This window comes from Amia ocellicauda, chromosome 16 (assembly GCF_036373705.1).
Source record: "Amia ocellicauda isolate fAmiCal2 chromosome 16, fAmiCal2.hap1, whole genome shotgun sequence".
NCBI lineage: Eukaryota > Metazoa > Chordata > Actinopteri > Amiiformes > Amiidae > Amia > Amia ocellicauda.
The window spans coordinates 23,952,506-23,974,674 of NC_089865.1; the positions used below are offsets into that span (position 1 = coordinate 23,952,506).

A 22,169-nucleotide genomic window follows, 5' to 3' on the forward strand; every position below is an offset into this window, starting at 1 on the left:
CAGTTTTTAGACAGGTCTAGGTCTTTATTTTTTAATTTGTTTATTAAACCTTTATTTAACCAGGAAACTCTCACTGAGATTAAAAATCTCTTTTCCAAGAGCGTCCTGGCCAAGATAGGCAGCAGCAAGTCATTATACAAAAATGACAAAATACAATATGATCAATACAAGTACTCTAATAATAAGAAAAACAAAAAAATCACAGTCATAATTTACAATCATAGAAACGGCAAATTAAAAACATTGACAAGTCAAGGAATCAGCCTCAAAATCACTCATCAGTGATTTAAAAATACCAAGAGGGACATGTTCTTCCAATTTAAATCTATTTTGTAAGGTGTTCCAAGCTGATGGAGCAGAGTACATGAAATCCCTTTTTCGAAAATCCGTTCTGACATTTGGGACAGTTAGCAAAATAAAGTCCTGTCAACGGAGACAGTACCCACCACATTTTTTAAGAATAAAAATGCATGAATTAGAAGGTAGCAAACCCAGAATGGTATTATAAATAAAAATATACCAGTGACTGAGTCTGTGGCTGACTAGGTAAGGCCAGCCAACCCCAGCATATAAAGTGCAATGGTGTGCAAGTGCTTTGAAGTTTAAAGTAAATCTCAATGCTCCATGGTAAAGGGTGTCAATTGATCTCAAACACTGAGCAGAAGCATGCACAAAAATACATATTTATGTATCTGCAGATATTTTATACCTGTATTTAAACCAGCATTTACAATATTAGCAAAACAATGGTTTTACTGTAATTTCGTAGTGATATTATTTTTAACTTTAGAAAAAAACAAAAAAAAAACATGATATATAATTTGTATTTTTTTCCAACAGTATTGAAGGAGCATATGTTAGTCCACCTAGTAAGAAACCTCTGTGTGTGTGTAGGGGTGGGTATAGCAAGTATGCCCCTAGGCTATGTGACAGGATTCATTCATTCAATAACCCAACATATGAATCAATATTCTTAACCCTTCACACCAACTCCCACTAAGTAGTGGTGTCGGGCCTCTAGCCTGGTTCTTCTGGAATTGACGGAGCTACAATATGTGGCCGACATGCCTGTGGGATAAGTGCTCATTTCTGTGGAAAACTTATGATGACTCATGTTTCCAGTGCAGCTGTTCTGCCTTCTCCTGATGAAGGAAGTAATGTACAGGAGTGTGTGTGTGTGGTGTCCATGGGCTACAGCAGGAGCAAAAGGCTTAGTCCTGTACGTATTTAGCACAAAAGGAGGATCAATGTGGCTCTGGGGAATAGTTTGACTTTGTTCCATATTTATCCCATCCCATTGCAATTTAAGCTCAATAAGTATTACATGTTGAACATCACAATGTACTGGACTCTGCAGGGCTATAGGAATTTAAAGGGCTTCTTTTCGTGGAAGGAAAATGCTTCCCTGCTTGAAAATGTAAAGGGTAGGGTTTAAGTACTGTTACATAGTACAAATGTGGCCTGACTTTGAATCTTTTTGACATAACTATGTATGCCAAGGAGAAATTAATTTAATATGTCCATAAATTGCACTCCCAGGAGTGGTTCTTTAAGGTTCACTTTAAACCTGCATTTAACCATCTATCTACATGTATTTGGTTATCTTGAGGTTTGTTAAATACCTTTTATATGTACTTTGAACTTTCAATGTTTATTTTCCTTACATTTTAATTGTTTGTCACACATATAATTATACACTGTCACACTCTGACCCTTCCTTCCACTTCCTTTTTCTTTTATTCCCTCTCTATGATCCACCCACTGCACCGCCTCTACCCATTAACCCCTACAGTGCGGTGGCACGCTACAATATTATATTATATATTATAAGTGGAAAATGTGCAATAAAGTAAAAAATAAACAATTTTATTTTTTTTATTTTTTTTTATTTAAAAAAATTTTCAGCAATGGAAAACAGAATCTGATCCAGATTGGGCACCCATTCTGCCCAGATTTACCCCTGCCAGCCCCCCTGTGGTGCAGCTGGACAAAACAAAGACTCACAGTGCTCTTGATCACAGGCAAACAATAACACACCTTTACCTATTGCCCCTCTGGACACAGAAAACCCCCAATATTTGGATAAAAATAACTGTAGAAATGCATACTGCATGTGGTGCAAAATGTCATTTTCTATTGCTTCTGGTGGTGTTAGGGATGTGAGGAGCCATGCTAGCAGCATGTAGAATTATGCATTTTCTAAAGCTAGTCAGGAATAGCTAATTTGCTCGTACAAAAGCCAACAGGGCAGCTCTGCACTATAGGGTGTTTATATACATTTTATTTTCACACTTTTTTAAGATCAAAATAGGGGTGTCAGTAAAAAAAAAAATGACACGTCAGTAAAAATAGTAAAAAATAGCCAGTCATGTCAGTAAAACCTCAAATGTATGGTTGGCAACTCTGGATGTAAACATATTTCTTTCTGGGCAGTAGTGCCTAAAGTGTCGGACATTCATCTGAATTGTGTTCTGTTTGTGGTATGTGACTTTAGAATGTGCAAAAAGAGACGGTAACAGAATGTGTTCTCACATGTTATACAGTACTGTGCAAAAGTTTTAGGCAGGTGTGAAAAAATGCTCTGAAGTAAGCATTCAAAAATAGGCATGGTAATAGATTATAGATCAATTAACTAAATGCAAAGTGAGTGAACAGAAGAAAAATCTACATCAAATCCATATTTGGTGTGACCACCCTTTGCCATCAAATGGGCAGTGGAAAATCCTCTTTAATAGGAACGATGTACCATTTCCTGTGTGCTGTACAAAGCACCAAATTACTGCTGACATTTTCCAGATACCCAGATCATCCCATGACTCGCACACCATAAGAACATAAGAAAGTTTACCAACGAGAGGAGGCGATTTGACCCATCGTGCTCGTTTGGTGTCCATTAATAACCCAGTGATCCAAGGATCCTATCCAGTCTATTTTTGAATGTTCACAATTTGTTAGCTTCAACCACATTGCTGGGGAGTTTGTTCCAGATCATAAGAACTCTCTATGTGAAGAAGTGTCTCATGTTTTCTGTCTTCAATGCCTTGAAGCTCAATTTCCATTTGTGTCCCCGGGTCTGCGTGTCCGTGCAGATCTGGAAAAGCTACTGTGGTTTGATGTGGTCGATGCCGTTCATGATTTGAAGTCCCCATGTAGTCTTCTCTGTTCCAGGGTGAAAAGGTTCAGTTCCCTCTGGTTGCTCTCCTCTGAACTGCCTCTAGAGCAGTGATATCTTTCTTGAAGTGTGGAGCCCAGAACTGTACACAATATTCCAGATGAGGTCTAACTAGTGCATTGTACAGTCTTAACATTACTTCCCTTGTTTTAAATTCTGCACTTTTGACAATATACCCTAGCATTTTGTTTGCTTTTTTATTGCTTTCCCTCATTGTTTGGATGGGTAAAGTGGTGTGATCAGTGTTGTGCAGACAATGGGAAACCTAAGATATAGACCAGTTTGTGCTGATGCCGGGACTTTGTGTTTAAAGCTGTCTTATTAGTCGTATTATTAGAACGAGTTTCTTTACAAATACATCGGCAGTCCCTGATTTAAAACAGTTCAATATTTATTAAGTTGTTAGATGCCCAGCAGCTATAAACAGGGGTTCATATCAACTGGAACTGACTTTTTATCTTGTTATTGAAGGTTGACTACATGGGAAGTGATTCTGTTAGCACATGATTGCTCTCTGCAGAAATAGTAAAAGCCAGTTTATCATGAATACTTCAAACAGGTACAGAGAATGGTTTCCAAACAGTGTTGTTCTAGGCCTCCATTTAGGATTGCTACATTTCCATTGTTTATTAAACCCATCGCAGTGTGGTGGAGCAGTGCTACTGTTTCCTCACAGCTTTTTATCTACTGATGTAGTGATAATATATTAATTATCCTTGCATTCTCTTTGTATGTAAACATGATACTGTGTCTCATCGTTAAAATGTAACAACTCGGTTTGTGTTTTTGTGTGGAAATGTGTCAAATGAATTGTACAAAAACTGTAAATAGCTGCACATCTGATGTGGTCAAAAGAGAAAACCCAACAATGAAGTACAGCTAGCACAAAAACTTAATGACAAAAGCGATTCACCTCCCTGCCAGCTTCACATGGATTTATACAGCAGCACAACCAGCAGTCCAATTTATGAGTGTGTTAGTGTATGTATGTGGGGTTGTGGTAGGAGTGGGGGTGTGAGTGTGGGGAGGAGAGGATTTAGTCCATAATAATAATATATTAAATCACTTACTCATAAATCTAGGTAGCAATTTATTGATTTCAGTTAGAATTGTTTGTAAAATAGTCCATCTTCTGTGCAACATCCATTTTACAAACAGTAATAGGACTAGGCTGCAGTACCTCCATTTCAAATAAAACCTCAATCTTTCAATGCATTAAATTATCATAGCACCATAGTACTTAGTCATCATCAGGTGGCATTCATATTTATTTGAACTTTCTTAAAAAAAAATTGAACAAAAGTTCTTTAGAAGCAAGGCTGCGTTCTGTTAATTTGGGGGTGCAGGAGGTGGCAGCCCCCCTTTGTTCTAGTTTTCTAATATTGTGAATGAATTGTAGACAGCTGACTCACAGGTGTTATACCCATCAGGTTCTTCTGACATTTCAGTGGGGTGCTGCTGTCCTTGCTACAGAGCACAAGGTGACATTTGAAAAGTGGGCACACAAGAGAAGATGAGTTAGAGCAGGCTGGCTGGCATGAATGTGTGGTGTCAATGTGCCAGGCCTGCATAGAAAGTGGATGCCCTTCCAAATACATGGAATTGGTTTATTTTATCATATTTCCTATGAGATTAGATCCCATATTTCTAAATATGAATAATCTTGCTAAACAGAGATGAATCCGTATTATTGGCTTTGTTAACCCTTTTCTGATCTGTAATGTTAAAGCTTTGGTTCATGAACTCGGATATAAGCCTTGCATTAGATGTTGAAAATAATAAACTTGTTCCATTATGTTCATCACATTGGGTAGTTATTCAAAAGTTATTCAAAATGAGTTGCAAACTAGGAACTTCCCCCTTGGTTTCCCATTAAAGCAATATCATTTAGATTTATTTTAGTAATCACTAAAGCCATAGCATTGTAGAGAGGTCTGATGCAGCCCCTGACCTCAGAAGCACCCATGCAGATACATACCACCCTGTGGGGAAACCCCAAATTAGAAACTGCAAAATTAGAACAAAAACTGCCTGAACTATAGTGCTTAACATGGACTCTGTTCTGATGACCCACTGAGGAACCCTGCGAACTTTTCTGTTGGCTTGAAAAATCCAGTTAGATGAATCCTAGCAGATAGGCTAAGTTTTATTTGGGGGGGTTGTAGTTTCTTTCAAATCCAGATCAGGTGTTTTTATTTTTAAATCCAGATAAAAAGTTGCTTTGAAACCATCTGAACATTGCTGGCCTTCATTGATCCATGTTCTTTAGTCAATTAGTATTTAGCACTTCTCCTACTACAACACTGGAAACAAACCCAGGCACATCCAGGACATATTTTTGCCTATTCAATAAATGTTTAAATTAAGGTTGAGACTGCTGCCTCTGTAGACATGGAGCCACAAAAGCATAACATGGAATTTTATATAGTGAATAAAGCAGGAAATGCTTTAATTTTTCATTTTCCCAATAATGGTTATAATACAAAAAATAAAATAATACACTTAATGAGCTACAGTCAAATGTTGTTTTATTTTCAAATAGGGTGAAGTGGTTAGTGCTGCTGTTCTCCCTGTGGGCATGTGGGTTTTTTCTGGGTGGCCTACAAAACCATGATTACATGTTAGCTGTAGGCTGTATGCAGTTTTGTTGTTCAGCCTTCTGATGTGTTTATGTTTGTAGAACTGATTCAAGTAACATAGTGGGATGTTTGTCAATTTGAGCATAGGTGGCCTAATAGAGCTATGTTGTTAATTGGGGTTGTTAAAAGTTGTGCAAAATGCATGGCCCAAACCATGATAAATGACATGTTTGCTCTGACAACTCTGAATTACTTAGACCCCGTTCACACTTGAGATTGGGCCGGCCTAAGTCATATGTGAACGGGGTCATAGATTTAAGCCGGCACTGGGCCGGGTCAAAACTAGTCCCGCTTTTTGACTTGGCCTAAAATTGAATGTGAACGCGCCGGGCACTGGGCTGGGTGGAAAGCGTCATTGTGTGACGCAACTCAAGCCCCGCCTCCAGAGACTGCGTGTCTGAGTCAGAGAGACGCAGAATAAACACAGACACCGAAACAGCTGCGCCGCTGCAGGACACAGTATTGTCTCTATATTGTTTGAATGTCATATTGCTCTATAGCCTTAAATGTACAGATATACTTCGTTAGCTCACATCTTTATATATATTATAAAAGTCTAGGCTAAGTAATGAGTTATAATGATGTAAACAGTTCAGACTACTCGGTCGATTAAAATAAGTGTGTAGCTGGTAATCTTGCTATTGTTTGTTCTTGTACTAAGTATGATTGAAGTCTGGAATTTAACAGCATGCATTTTACACGTGGAAATTGCATTGTGAAATTTTGAACGGGACCAAGTAACTTTATTAATTATCCGCATTTTGCAATAAAACGATATCAATTTAACCAAAGCAGGTTTCCATTCAAATCAGTGCATTTGAATACGAGACCAGCTATTTACTATGCAATCCGAAATGCGATTATATTGAGCTGAGCAGTACAATCACAAATGCAAACGGAACGATGCAGAAATTAAAGAGCTGTTTATAATGTGGATGGAAGATAAAGTTAAAACAGAAACCACAGGAAGTGCAGCGCTGCTGTCTGAGCATAAAACTATAGACGCATCACAGAGGCTGCTTTCCATGCATAAGATTGTATACTAATGCATACGATTTCTTGTGATTTAATGCAGATGTCCTGATAAAGGTGCTTTGCTTTCGGGTGAATTGTATAACAGCACTTTTAAACTTGCAGAACCGAAGATAGACATTTGAAAAGGGAAATGTATGAATTAGATTCCCCATTGAAACCTGCACATTTTTAATTATTTCTGAAAGCTTCGGCTGCAAAAGGGTTAAGATTACTTTAAAATAAAATATAGAACCAAACAATAGCCAATCGATGTTAATAAGTTGTGATCATAAATACATCACATACACCTGTAAGCAGACCTAATGTCCTGCGTCACTGGTTTGTTTGAGCAGATTTGTTTATTCCCGGCATGCATTTCGTTTAGGCCGCCATTCCGCCCGCATATGATAACGCACTTAGTCCTCCTAAAACCGCAAGTGAGAATGGGGTGTCTGAAAAAAGCCGGCCTAAATTTGAGGGGGCCCAGGGCCGGCCTAATAAGTGTGAACGGGGTCCTACTATATTCCATCAGTATTTGTTGCACCCGCCCTGGTGTGTGACTATGATGTTGTAGGAGTGACGGAAACATGGCTTACAGAAAATGATGGGGATGGATACGAGTCTTGCAGGGTTTTTCCTGGCTCAGAATGGGCCTTTGGGGGGTGACTACACATGATCGTAAGCATGATTGTTCCACATACAGTAAAGGCAATGAGTTACCTTATGAGAGAAATCTATGCATTTTCTTGTTATTTCTGACCATTTGATAAACAAAAATGTCTATCATGCTTGAATAAATGAAACCCCATTAACAAAACTGGTTAAAAATAATAATTTTATTACAACATTGGAAGGGGGGGTGGGGAGTGGGTTTGAGGGAGAGGAGTGTGGGGTTGGGAGAGGGGAGGCAGTCAGTTGCAGAGGTCACATCCTGCTTCAGAGCATTTCACCCTCCTCTTTTTAAATGAAAGGATCTGACAAGGCCATTGTAGTATATTAGACTACCAACAACCAGAATAACTATATACAAGTAAAAAAGAATACTAAACAGGGAAACAGAATTTCAAACATCTGGCTTTTAAGTATTGTCACTTTATAAGTTTAGGCATTACATAGACGCATGCTATTCTTTACAAGAGCTCCTGTCAATGTTGATGCAGTAACTCATCCCAGCCAGCACACTGCCATGGCGTTTTATTCTAGCACTAGTGTCAGTGGCTGTCATAGTGCTGTAAACAGACTCGGCATCTATGATTTGTTTCTGAAGGGTAAGGTGTTTTATTTTTTGTGTCAGATTCCATTTTTCTTTTTTGTATTTGGTTTTCTTGCTGTATGTCTTTCTGCTCTGTCTTTGAATCGCTTCTATGCTGCCTTCCCTAAGTGTGCTCTGTGAGCTCTCACACAAACACAGCGCAGCGTAGCGCAGTGTTGCCTGCTCGGATATGGGCGTGTCTGGTATCATTGGAAAGCTACAGCCCTGCCCTGTATGAATGACAGATCCTCTGGCCAATGAGTGACAGGATGTGGGAAACCGGTCATGGGATGCGGCCCGCCTCTCCCCTCTGGGCCGTCACCAAATACAACATACGCGTTTCTTAAAGGGGAGGTTGCTCAAACTGCTTATATGGAAAAGGCGTAACTAGGGCTGCGTCCCAAATCGCACACTCCCCTCGTTCCCTTTACTTGCGGGGCGGAAGTACTACGGTGGCAATCTTAAGGGGTGTCCCAAACCCTGAGGGAACGAGTGAAGGAGCTTAATCGAGCCGTTAGTGCCCTTCAGTGCTCCCTTCGACTAAGTGTACAAAAAAAAAAACTTTTCCGGAGTGTTTTAGCGATGTAGTCTAAAAGAGAACTCTGTGTGTTAAAGGCGGAGACAAGTCAACTGGGAAAATATAGCAGCGGGGGTGCATATAAATGAAATGTTAACTAGACAGTTGTAGAAATTGTTAAATTATGTATCCAGGAAATAATACATAGATAGATAGATAAAATTAAAATGATTATATAATCATGATTTAAATATACGATTAGAAAGTTCAGCCAAAAAATGTTTCGGTAACAATCATTTAATTCATTACTGAAGTAGTATACTATAAAACTAGGAGGTGATATTAACCAACAGTGTATTTCAAAATTATTATTATTATTATTATTATTATTATTAAATACAGAGACAGATGACAAGAAAAGACTTCGTAGGTACTTTTTCGGTCAAAGGCAAAGACGCTGAATGCTGACGCTGAAGTGTGTCACATTGAGCGCGTTTAGCTTCACCCTACACCCTGCATCCTCCTCACTCACTTGCACACTCTGTGAAGTCAGGACAACATCACGCAAAGTGTACAGTTGCCGAAGGGTGTAGGGAGCAAGTGTGCGATTTGGGAAATGTTCTATCCTCATTCGAAAGCTAGAGACCTGTGGTTTTCGAGAGAGGCAACGTAAAGCACCTATGGGAGACAGGATTAGAGTAATATGACCGAACACTCGTACTGCCCCCGGGAAGTTTTGCAAAGGGCGGACCTTAAACACATTCTGAGAGGATTTGAAATGCTATTTTTTTTTAATTCTTACCATTTTGGTGCTGGTGATTTGCCTTTGGTGCTCACTAAAACCTCTTTGGGGGGCGCCAAAAATTCCTCTATGTAGGAAAAACCCTGCAAGTTGAAAGGATACGCACAGTGTAGGAGAGACAGGCATAATCGAAGAGGTGGTGGGGTAGCATTATATATCAAAAATGATATTGAGGCTAAAGAACTCAAATTAGATCCTAGTAACGAAACAGAATCTTTGTGGGTTAAACTTTTGAACAAAAGATCTGGAGGATTAGTGGTAGGAGTGTGTTACAGACCACCCAACTCAGATATTCAGCAAGATGTTGTATTGTACAGTGTAATCAGGACTGCATAAGGATGTGGCTGTTATAATAGGGGATTTCAATTTCCCAAACATAGACTGGGAAAGCCCAGTTGGGACTACAGAAGCAGAAATAGAAATGGTTGAGACGGTGAATGACTGCTTTTTGACTCAATTTGTCATGGAACCAACCAGAGAGAGTGCATGCATTGATCTGATCTTTTCAAATGACCAAGATAGAGTCAGAGGGACACTAGTTAGAGAACCAATGGTAAACTGATCACAATATGATTAGCTTTGAGGCATTCTTTTTTAAAAAAAAGGACCAAGTCTAAAACATTGGTCTACAATTTTAGAAAAGCAAACCTTGAAGGTATGAGGTGGCACATAGAAGAGTTAGACTGGAGCACACTAGATAGAGATTCAGTTGAAAATGGATGGTTATAATTTAAGAATATACTACTAGAGGCTCATGAGAAACTTTGTACCAAAACGTAGCAAATCTATTGACCCATTTTGACCAATGTTTTTTGGTCCTCGAAGTATGCAAAAAAAATGAAGAGAAAGAAAAAGAGAAACTACAAAGAGATCTTATAAAGGGATCAGAAAAAGGAAAGAGGGAAATAGAAATAAATATAGGTCTTGGAGCTAAAACTAATGTAAAGAGCTTTTTTCAATACTACAACAGCAAGAGGTCAATAAAGGAGGAAGTGAAACAGCTAAAGGGTAGAAATGGAAGTATCTTGGAAAAAGAACAAGATGTGGCAAATGTTCTAAATTAGTATTTTACAGAGGTTTTTACAAAAGAAAAACAGATAACATGCCACAGGTTAACAATCAGTCCAGTCAAACCCTAAGAGAGATTAGGGTAAATGAGGAGGACGTACTAAAGGAACTAGCAGAATTAAAATCAAACAAATCACCTGGGCCAGATTATATATTTCCAACAGTATTTAAAGAAATTAGGGAAATTATTTATTCTTGGAGATAGTCACCATGTGTTTAGACGAGGCAGATCATGTCTTATTAATTATTAGAATTTGTTGAACATGCAACTGCAGCTGTAGATCATGTGAAAGTATATGAAATGATATACTTAGATTTTCAAAAAGACTGATCCTCAAACTGGAAGCTGTAGGCATTCTGGGTAAGGTAAGTAGATGGATTATGAACTTGTTCATGTATTGGAAACGGAGGGTGTTGATAAGAGGAGTTGCATCTAACTGGAGTGAGGTTGTTAGTGGAGTTCCACAGGGATCAGTATTGGGGCCTGTGCTTTTTCTAATCTATATTAATGATCTGGATTCTGTGATAGTTAGCAAACTTGTCAAATTTGCAGATGATAAAATAAGTGGCTCAACAGATACAATCTCAGCAACACAGGTTATTCAAAGGAACTTGGATAATATTGAGTTGTGGGCCTACACCTGGCAGATGAAATTCAATGTGGACAAGTGCAAGGTATGATATGCAGGTAACAAAAATATCCACTATAATTACACTATGGGAGGAATATAACTAGATAAAGTAATGCATGAGAAAGATCTAGGAGTATATGTGGACTCCTCACTTTCTCCATCCAGACAGTGTGGGTAAGCAATAAGAAAGGCAAACAGAATGTTAGGGTATATTGTCAAAAGTGTGCACTAGTTATAGACCTCACCTGGAATGCTTGTGTACAGTTCTGGGCTCCACATTTCAAGAAAGATATAGCTGCTCTAGAGGCAGTTCAGAGGAGAGCAACAAACTCTGGAACAAACTCCCCAGCGATGTGGTTAAAGCTGAAAATTTAAAAATAGACTGGTTAGAATCCTTAGATCACTTAGTTATTATGAACACCAAACGAGCACGATGGGTCGAATGGCTTACTCTCATTTGTAAACTTTCTTATGTTCTTATGTTCTTAATTAAAATTGGGGTAAGAACCAGGAAGACTGCCACACCCCCTGTTTTAATATGCCACAGCTCTTAGGCTTCTATAGAAATGGTTTTGCATGCTGACCCTGGGCACTGATCTGTGAATTGCAATAGCCCACAAATGTCCATCACCATGAATGATCAACTTGTCTGCTGTGACTTGTATGTGCATCAGGTTACTGAACTCCAGTGCTTTTATGATCACCAATGTGAGTTGATGCCATACAAGTCATACCCTGTTCACAGTTGTCAAAGCAATGACATTCCTCAATACAGATGAGAAGTAAGTGAGTAGGTACTATTAGAATTGCAATGTGGAAGTATTGCATCAAAGTTTTTGTCTATGTTGCCATGTGTTGAGGATATGAGATGTGGGTCTAATTAAGCATTGGTCACGGTGGTTTATACTACCAGTACTTTATGTATCTGAAGCAGGAAATGCAATTGTGATGTGCATGCAATTTTGAAGTCTAATAAACCCCTGATATAAAGTGATGTCTGTCTGAAACTCATAATTTTTATCTTTGAGACCTTGTTTTTCTAAAACATCATGGCCTAAGTGTGAACAGTACTGCTACATCCATACAAATACCATGCTTTTTGTCGTTGTTTGGTTTGTTTGTTTAGTGCTAAGCATTGCCTGGGTATGACGGGCTTTGTCGGGCAGGGTTTCCTCAGCTTATTTTCAGCTGTGCCCTTGCAGTGAGCAGGCTTGGTGGTGCGTATTTTGGTGGACATGTATGTGTGTCTGTATGAAGGTGTTAGCTCCCTACATTTGGCCTATTATTATGCACAAGAGATATATTGGTGATTTCATATTACTTGGAGTATAAAAGGAAAGAAAATTGGAAATGTGAGATACAAATATGTGACATTTTATACAATAGGAAAATAGTTAATATTTTAAATGATTCATTGCATTTGCTGTCTGGCTGTTGGTTGTTTAATGGTCCATGAAACACCATTCAAACATCCTCTTGAATGCTTCAAGTGACTTGCCCAGGTTCATTTGGGCAGTGCAATGAACTCTTTGTGTAAATTAGTACCTCCTGAATGTTGTTTTCCAATCTGTGGAAATGTTAAAAATGGACAATCCCAATTCTCAAGTTTGTCAAAACCTGGCCAGAATTTCTATACATTCTTCTGTGCTTTTAATCTACAAAGATTCAGTTTTTTTCATGCTTGCCTGTATTTTACCTCTTACCTTTTTCTATAGTATCTGTGTTTTCAACTTGATGACCAGGACAGAATTCTCAGGAAATGCAACATTTGAGGCTACAGTACAGTAAAAACTAAAATCACTTTCTATGTTTTCTGTTTGTTCATGTTTTCATATTTGTATTACAGGTACTGCAGAAACTGGGAAAGGCTGACGAGACAAAGGATGAACTCTTTGAAGAGAGTGTGGTGAATTTCAACAAGCAGCTGGTATGATTCTTCCTCCTGCTTCAGTATACCATTTGTATTAACACTATAAGTCCCTAGGCCAACCACGTATGTGTTTATTTCCTGTAATGGAAGCTTGTGTGTAAGACTGATACACTATGAATACTATATATAGGCCTCTTCCAGGGTTTAAACCTGTACTCTCAGGAGCTCAGATAAATGCTGGCAGTTATCAACACCTCTACAGTACCTGAAGGAATTGCTTCAGTACCAGGTAAAGGTTATTTTGGACAGGCTATGCTATGTAATGCTACTGTCTAGTTGTCTTTTATATCAAGTTTACAAGTGTCCTTGCCCTGGACATTCAATTTAGCAGTCTGCGGAGGAAGTGTGGGGAGTCTATTACGAAATAATTGCCTGCAAATTCTGTCTGTCTAAGTAAGTAACCATTTCCACTTGCACAACTTATCTTCAGATTTCGGCTGATCACCTACATTGGTGAACTCCTCTCCAGGTCTTTTCAAGAGAATGGCACTGTAGGTTTAATAAACTAAATCCTGTGTAATGTTGCCACTTCTGAAATTCAGTGCCTGCAATCTTTCTCTTTCTTGTTAATATTCTGAAACTTCCCTGCTTGGCTCAGAGAATCAAGATGGGGGCAGTTAATTCCCCCTTCTTCTGGTTTCAGTTACCCCTGCAGCTGTTAGATTGTGTTAATAATAGAGCTGTCCATGAGACCACACGCTCTACAGTTTACAGCAACTCTAACTCTCAGGGCACCCCACATTGTAGCACACCTGTTGTCTAGACAATCCCACCAGCAGAGTATACACTAGGTGCAATAAGTAACTGAGTGACTCAGAGTGAGAACACTCAAAGCACACCAAGCCTAACCACCCAGCGTTAACCCTAGATTTCTATAGATGCAAGCAAGTGAAAATCTGTCACTTCTGGGAGAATAGTGTGCAGGTGTGTTCTCTGTGTCTCCTCGGTCAATGCAAGAGTAACTGGCATCTGTCCCCCTGGGCAACCCCCACAAATGACTGGTTCCAACAATTATGCTTGTCAGACTCAGCAGTACAGCTTGTTAAACAGGCTATTACTATTGATTTTAGCACCCTGAGTAATTGCCTAGCTTGCCTGATGGTAGCACCCTGAGTGCATCTCATGTCTTTTCAAAGTATTATACTAAATCAGTAGACAGAATATCTACTTATGTAGCCTGGATATGTGTTTAAATACAGTTTGGATTATATCTAATTTCTCCTGATAGATTAGCCCATCCCTAGATAAACAAATTAGAAAGAAAGGAGAACCATAATTATGCAATGTTGACTGGGTCCTCTGTGTACGCTGAGACATGTTTACACGCAGTGTTATTTGTGAACAATTAAAAATAAAGGAAACGAGGAAAACAGGAAACACAGTAGGCAGTATAATGAAACTTACACTGAAATGAAACTTACAGCAAAATGAAACAAAACAGAATTTGTAAAAAGATATGATGCCAATTTGATACAGCATAGCAGTTGTTATAAAGCTTTATTTGTAAATAAACTTGTTTAGTCATTTTAAATTCTATTCAAATAATTTAAAATCTTCAGATGATAAAAATACAGTACTGTGCAAAAGTTTTAGGCAGGTGTGAACAAATGTTGTAAGTAAGAATGCTTTCAAAAATAGATTATATTTATCAATTAACAAAATGCAAAGTGAGTGAACAGAATAAAAATCTACATCAAATCAATATTTGGTGTGACCACCCTTTGCCTTCAAAACAGCATGAGTTCTTCTAGGTACACTTTTTTTGAAGGAACTCGGCAGGTAGGTTGGCCCAAACATCTTGGAGAACTAATCACAGTTCTTCTGTGGATTTAGGCAGCCTCAGTTGCTTCTCTCTCCATGTAATCCCAGACAGACTCGATGATGTTGAGATCAGGGCTCTGTGGGGGCCATACCATCACTTCCAGTTCTCCTTGTTCTTCTTTACACCGAAGATAGTTCTTCATGACTTTCACTGTATATTTGGGGTCGTTGTCATGCTGCAGAATAAATTTGTGGCCAATCAGATGCCTCCCTGATGGATGGAAAAGTATCTACCTGTACTTCTCAGCATTGAGGAGACAATTAATTCTGACAAAATCCGGACTCCATTTGCAGAAATGCAGCCCCAAACTTGCAAGGAACCTCCACCATGCTTCACTGTTGCCTGCAGACACTCATTTGTTTACTACTTTCCAGCCCTTCAGAGTCAATATTTCAAATTTTGCCTAATCAGTTCAGAGCACCTGCTGCCATTTTTCTGCACCCCAGTTCCTGTGTTTTCATGCATAGTTGAGTCGTTTGGCCTTGTTGCTATGTCGGAGGTATGGCTTTTTGACCACAAGTCTGACCAGACTTCTCCAGACAGTAGATGGGTGTACGAGGGTCCCACTGTTTTTTTGCCAATTCTGAGCTGATGGCACTGCTGGACATCTTCTGATTGCAAAGGGAAGTAAGCATGATGGGTCTTTCATCTGCTGCAGTAAGTTTAATTGGCTGACCACTGTCTACGGTCCTCAACGTTGCCCTTTTCTTTGTGCTTCTTCAAAAGAGCTTGGACAGCACATCTGGAAACCCCTGTCTACCTTGAAATTTCTGCCTGGGAGAGACCTTGCTGATGCAGTATAACTACCTTGTGTCTTATTGCTGTGCTCAGTCTTGCCATGGGGTATGACTTTTGACAGTAAACTGTCTCCAGCAACCTCACCTTGTTAGTTGAGTTTGGCTGTTCCTCACCCAGTTTTATTCCTCCTACACAGCTGTTTCTGTTTCAGTTAATGATTGTGTTTAAACCTACATATTGAATTGATGATCATTAGCACCTGTTTGGTATAACTGTTTAATCATACACCTGACTATATGCCTACAAAATTCCTGACTTTGTGCAAGTGTACCTAGAAGAATTGATGCTGTTTTGAAGGCAAAGGGTGGTCACACCAAATATGGATTTGATGTAGATTTTTCTTCTGTTCACTCACTTAATTAATTGATACATATAATCTATTAACATTTCTATTTTTGAAAGCATTTATTTTACAGCATTTTTTCACACGTGCCTATAACTTTTGCACAGTACTGAATATGTATAGAAAATACCCATACCATCTATATCTGTATTCATACCATCTATATCTGTATATCTGTCAATTTCTTACTTAAGGGATGAGAAGGAAATTTAAAAAATGACTTTGTCAGTTCTGCCAGATGGCTTGAATAATTTATTGCAGATAGTTCCTTTGCTCCTGGCAAACCCCTGGCAAATAAAGTGCTATGACTCTCTGAATAGCTTGGGAGCAGAACAACTGAGCAAACCATGAAATTGATTATTTTACTGAACCACTCTGACAATTTTTGCTTTACACTTTTATATTTTTTGTTGTTGTTTGTGTCAAGTTTGTATTCAGACAAACCAATACCATTTCAAACCATAACCATACATAACCACCTTAAATTAATCATGACGGTACAGTATCTGTCATGACTTATTTACCAACATGTAAACACAACAAAGTCTGAAACAGTTTTACTTATCACATTATGATTTATACCCTTGAGTATTATATTATGGTGCCATGGGTGAACTGTGAAACTCTTATATTGAAAACCATAAAGTTATTGTAAAAATATAAATCCCACCATTTAAATTTAATTTGAACATAGGCCTTTATTGTAAAGCAATTTTCCTTAAATTAAATTGCTTTAATAAAATGCATCCGTATTTAAAAGCACTTTTTGCTTTTCCATCTGTATTCTGAGGACACCTTGTTGAGGGAAACCCACAGTTAACCACCCTCCTGAAGAGATCTTTTCAATGAAATTAAAACTTAAATGTGTAGAAAGTCCTCTGGTCATGTTATAGAACATTCTCTACAGCCTAGGTCAAGTGGCCCTCCAATCCCAGTTACTGTATACTATTGGAGGAGGTGCACAACTGACTGTGTGCCACTGGGCAAGGGTGGCTCTAGGCTCGCTGGGGACTCCTCTGGTCATCACACTGCAGCAGCTAGCTGTGGCTTCTTGTCCATCTGCAGGTTCAGATTAGCAATTCAATTAGGAGTGCTGAGTGTTGGGAGGGAGTCCCAGCTGCACCAGTTTTATATGATTGGACTGTGGGCCATTCTGTGCTTGCTGTGTTAAACTTTGACAGAATACCATTCGCTTGCAAGTGCAAAACGGGAAAGATTATTGCAGATTCTACATTTATCAATAATATAAAATAACATAAATGAAAAGTGAGGAGAAATGATACCAGCAGGTTATGTCAACAGTGATGTCAATGTGGCGAGGGGTATTTTGTATATTCTCTTTGAGCTGGACATAATTAATGTATTACATTTTGACATTAAATGCAAAATACATTCATTCTTTCTGTGTAGCTACCTTGTATATGTGTCTGAGGTTTGCATTTTGTTCTCTTGTGACAGACTGAAGGAACAAAGCTCCAGAAGGATCTGCGAGCCTATTTATCATCTGTAAAAGGTACAGTGATAGTTACACTGTAATTAAGGAACTGCTATGAAACTGTACACCAAGTATTTTGTAAAGGAAAGCTCCTAAGATGTTTATTTTCTTTCTTGATTTTACTAATTTTCTTTTGTGATGGTGTTCAAAAATTGATATTTACAGTTTATTTTAATTGGTCTTTTGATAATTATGATTTGGGTTTTCCATTTTAATCACTAGGCAATTAATGATTAGGGAAATAATGTTTTTCCTTTTTGCCATGTACTTTTAAAGAAAGCATAGCATTTCATAGAAAATGTTTCTCTTAAGCTAAACATTGTTTCTAAACTGTTGAAAGCTAGAGGCTTTTAAGAAAATATACTTTGATGATTATTATAAGTTATTATATTATAAGTTGAACCATTGTTTCTGTCTGCACTAGAGGTCACAAAGGCACTTCCTATTATGCTGTTGTTACTTATAGGAAGTGCAAAATAGTTTTTATAGTCTCCAAAATTACAGGTGCATGAATACATTTATGTATAATTTAAATTGCCCTCTAGAATGCACCTTTTGGGAAAACAATACAATTGTTCATTCATTTTAGGATCCTGACAAGAATGCAAAGCTATTGAAAATCATACTTTATTGAACTTTTTGATATTGCTCCATGTCTCTTCCTTAGCTATGCATGAAGCCTCCAAGAAGCTGTCAGAATGCCTCCAAGACGTATATGAGCCTGAGTGGTATGGGAAAGATGAAGTTGACTCCATTGCAGAGGTAAAGCTTGTGCATTTGCTGAAAACTGTAGGAGAAACCGAAGGCTTTGCCCTCTTCAAAAATGTGCACAAAATCTTAACCACTCTAGAATATTCTGAATACCCAGTTATTTGGAACGCCTCGCCCTCTCAGTCCCCTAACTAGTTAGGAGTTGAGAGATGGCAGCAATCAGAAGACGGCGTCAGTGCAGCTTCCGTGAAAGGAAAGATGTGTTACAGCGGTGTGATGATGAGTTATTTTGGTGATATGGATTGGACAGAAATGTAATATTCTTGCTCCTGAACAAGTCAGAAATGCAGTTTCTTCCACAACTGACAGAAATGCGCCATTGTCAGCAGAGATACAGGTGGTGACAATGTTGCGGTGTCTGGCCACAGGGAAAATGCAACAATGTATCAGTGATGTTTTGGGACCATCATAATAGCCTTCAATAAGTAGAATTTCCCATCAGACCATAATGGCATTAACAGCAGTCAAGATCGTTTGTTGATTTCCCCACTACTGGGTGACAAATACCCCCAAAACAAGCTGCATTCATAGTCAATGATTATGCCTATATAATAAATGCTAGCCTAATCAATTCATAATCAGTGCTAGCCTATATCCATCAAGGGTTTTGCATTACACTGATTTATATATCTGACTATTTAAAAAAATAATCTGTAAAATATAAGCTGAAAAATGAATGAAAAATGATCCACTCATACAAGGCATATTCATAATAAACTGTATGCACGGTGACAAATGCATGTTAACATTAATTTGTAATTTATTCAATACATAAAAAGTATCTGAAATAGCAGATCAGTGTAAAAACCTTTGTGAATGTACCCCACTGTTTCCAGCTGTAGATAATTGGCTATGTATAATGGAAGGATAAATAGTGTTCAATTTAAGATTTTAATGTATATTTTATGATTTTGATTATCAATGTGAAATGAATCTAGCATTTTAATTCCATGTAGCATCTTAACGTCCTTGCAATGAAGGAATGAGGGGGAAACTCTTACTATTTTGTGATAGAGAGCCAAAATGATGACAATTATGTCACTGTCCAAATATTTATGGACCTAACTATGTATGAGAATTGTAAATGGGTAATATTTTTGGCTATGTCAGCGTTTGGATTAGTTTGATTAGCATTTTTGTGTGCTGGGATTAGGTTTAACTTGGGTTGGGTAGGTAAAGGATTAGGTTAGTATTGGACAGGTTTTGATTTTGGAGATGTTTGTGTTATGGTAAAGTGAGGAAGGTTTTTATCCCTCTTCGTTGTAATGGTTGAGCTGGCATCAGGCTTAAGATACCCCACCTCATTATTAGCTCTAACAGTAGCCAGGACCTTGACCCTAGCCGACACCAAAATCTGGAGCTACACCTAATCTGTAAACTCAACCTATTTACCCAGGAGACAGGCAACCCCTTACACTAATGGAAGTCAAATGTTATTGGGAATTCTAATCCTTAATGTAAGATGAACCCTGCTCTGAACCCCAGACTTAATTCTAGATCACAAATTGGAAATCTCATCTAGTTATCACTAAATAAGGCTAATAAAATGGTCAGAGAGGACAAGCAGAAATGTATTTTACATTTCAAACACATATGTATAAAACTACAGAGAATGTAATTCTCAGCAGATACTTACATTCTTCTTCTGATTGACTGTCCAGAAGACTATTCTTTTAATTCCGGGAGAATCCAGCAATCAGTGCACTCTGGATTTTTTTCTTATCCCATTGAAGACAATATCTATTGACATAGTTTAGAATATAAATTATGAAAGCAGTAGCAAAGACTTTCAGGAATCCTCAGAAACCATTTGTGTTCTGTGCGTGGTTAACATACAAAATCTATTTCAATTACTCTGCAGTTGCTGAAATGTGCCATCTGTAAAATGCTTAAATGATTGTCAGTTGTCCACTGTGGCAAAAACACATTTTAACACCAACAGTTCCGCTTCCCAATGTGTGTGTAACATAACAGCACTCAGCTGTACATTTAAAAAATGTTTTACTGCCAGCTAGAATTACCAATAAAAATGTATTGTTAACCTTACTGATTAAATAGATTGATTTAATTTAATTTAAACCTTTTGTTTCCTACCTAAAAAATCTACTTATGAGAGTTGCAATTGCATAATCTGAAGCCTCTCACTCCAGCCTGACTTTGATTGTTTTTGTAGGACACTGATCTCTTATGGACAGATTTCCATCAGAAACTCGTGGACCATGCGCTCATCTCCATGGATACCTATCTCGGACAGTTCCCAGACATCAAGGTAGGTAGGACTGGCAATCCATAGAAATGCCGCTTTCCTGTGAATCTTTAAAAAGATTCATTTTAAGAACTGTGGTGTAGATTTGTCTGATCCACCCTTTGTAGTTTGTGCCGAGATCTCAGATTAAGTGGATCTTTGCGATTTTTAAAAAGGGGCAAAATTAGAACTTGGTTGCAAAGTAATTTACAAGAACCTAATACAGATGACTTAATAAACTCGTTTCAAAAGATTTATATAAAAGGTAGCATGTAGACATTTCCTTCACATAAATATAAATTAAGTTACATAAATCATGCTGTAACAATTATATGGCAGCCAACTTCTTGTTTTGCACCTTTGGAAAATCACGTTGTCACTGTTAAAAGTATTTTGGTTCTTTGAGATATATGTTAGTTGAATCGGCTTCTAATTTTAATGCTTGGTGCTTTGTTGAAGTAGATGATATAGTAATTTTTTAAAATAAAATGTATGTTAAAATTGTTGAATTTTCATCCTCATATATATACATAAGCTGATCCACAGTTCTTATGCGCAGTCCCCTTTATTAACCAAGTTGCTTGGTTTATAATTACTTTTGAGTTAGTAGGTGTGTATAGGCTTCGTAATGCATCAGATTTTTCTGTTTCTTCCTATTATTTTTGTGACTTTTAAAACTTTAAAGCAGGGGTGTCAAACTCAATTTTACCACGGGCCATATGATCATTTCACGTTTCATTCGAGGGCCACATAAATATTTGCTTGTGCCTATTTATAGAATCTAAATTTAAATTAATTTGTTAGAATTATACTTAATCTTTAACACTTACGATTATTCAAAACACACATCTGACCTAATTGCTGGTCTGAGGGGGTTCATTTGTTGAGTAGACCTGACACCTTTTTCATGAGACTAGCTTGTCAATGTCCAGCGCTTGTGCTTAAGCGATCTTCAGTATGGAGTGTAGATGCCTGTCATTCAGTCATGATCTTTAGGGGGATTTGTTGAACTTCATCAGTGAAACAGCTGTGAAACAGGTATGTGCATCCCAATATTGAGAGGACTTGTGTAGCGTGCAGGCAGGTCTGTGGTAACGGCACTGGTAATAAGGGCTAAAACTCTGCAGCGCCAACAGAACTGAACTTCGCTTTAAGTGTGTCATTGCATTGCAATTCGATCAATCCAATCTGGCTGTCCTCTGGAGCATTGTTCACATGAACACCAAAAGGCTTGGAGAAAAGCTGAAAACTGAATTGCTGTTTGTTAAAATCCGAGAAGCGGTGCTCAATTTCTTTACACAACAAGTTCAGTTTTGCTGTGAATCCAGCGCTGGGAATAGTGACATTTGTGAGAGAGTTAGAGATGGCTTGGCAAGTCGGGAAATGGAAAAGGTTTCCTTGCTGCATTTGCTTCTCACATAAATGTAATTTAAACTGAAATGCTTTCACACTGACAAGGAGCCAGTGCCAGTTCGGAGCTGGTGCCTAATCTGGAACCGTTTCACAAAGTGTTGCCAACTAGTTTAAATGGAAAGTAGCTAAAGCCTGCTTGAAAAGTCGCTAAATGTCACTAGATGACGTCATACACTAATTGGCATATTTGTGACGTCATCGCGTCTAATTTTCATTTGCATAGTGTCCGCCCTTTACATGTGTTTGCTTCTCTGTG

General features: G+C 38.1%; 1 protein-coding gene across 6 annotated transcripts in view; it reads left to right on the top strand.

Annotated features, from left to right (window-relative positions):
- LOC136712004 (myc box-dependent-interacting protein 1) overlaps nucleotides 1-22,169 on the top strand; it is an 89,418-nt gene that overhangs the window by 17,778 nt on the left and 49,471 nt on the right. For all 6 annotated transcript variants that reach the window (XM_066688662.1, XM_066688666.1, XM_066688667.1 and 3 more), the window contains exons 2-5: nucleotides 12,943-13,023; nucleotides 17,448-17,502; nucleotides 18,152-18,246; nucleotides 20,429-20,524. In XM_066688662.1, coding sequence (XP_066544759.1) covers nucleotides 12,943-13,023; nucleotides 17,448-17,502; nucleotides 18,152-18,246; nucleotides 20,429-20,524 — 327 coding nt within the window. The remainder of the gene's footprint in view (nucleotides 1-12,942; nucleotides 13,024-17,447; nucleotides 17,503-18,151; nucleotides 18,247-20,428; nucleotides 20,525-22,169) is intronic.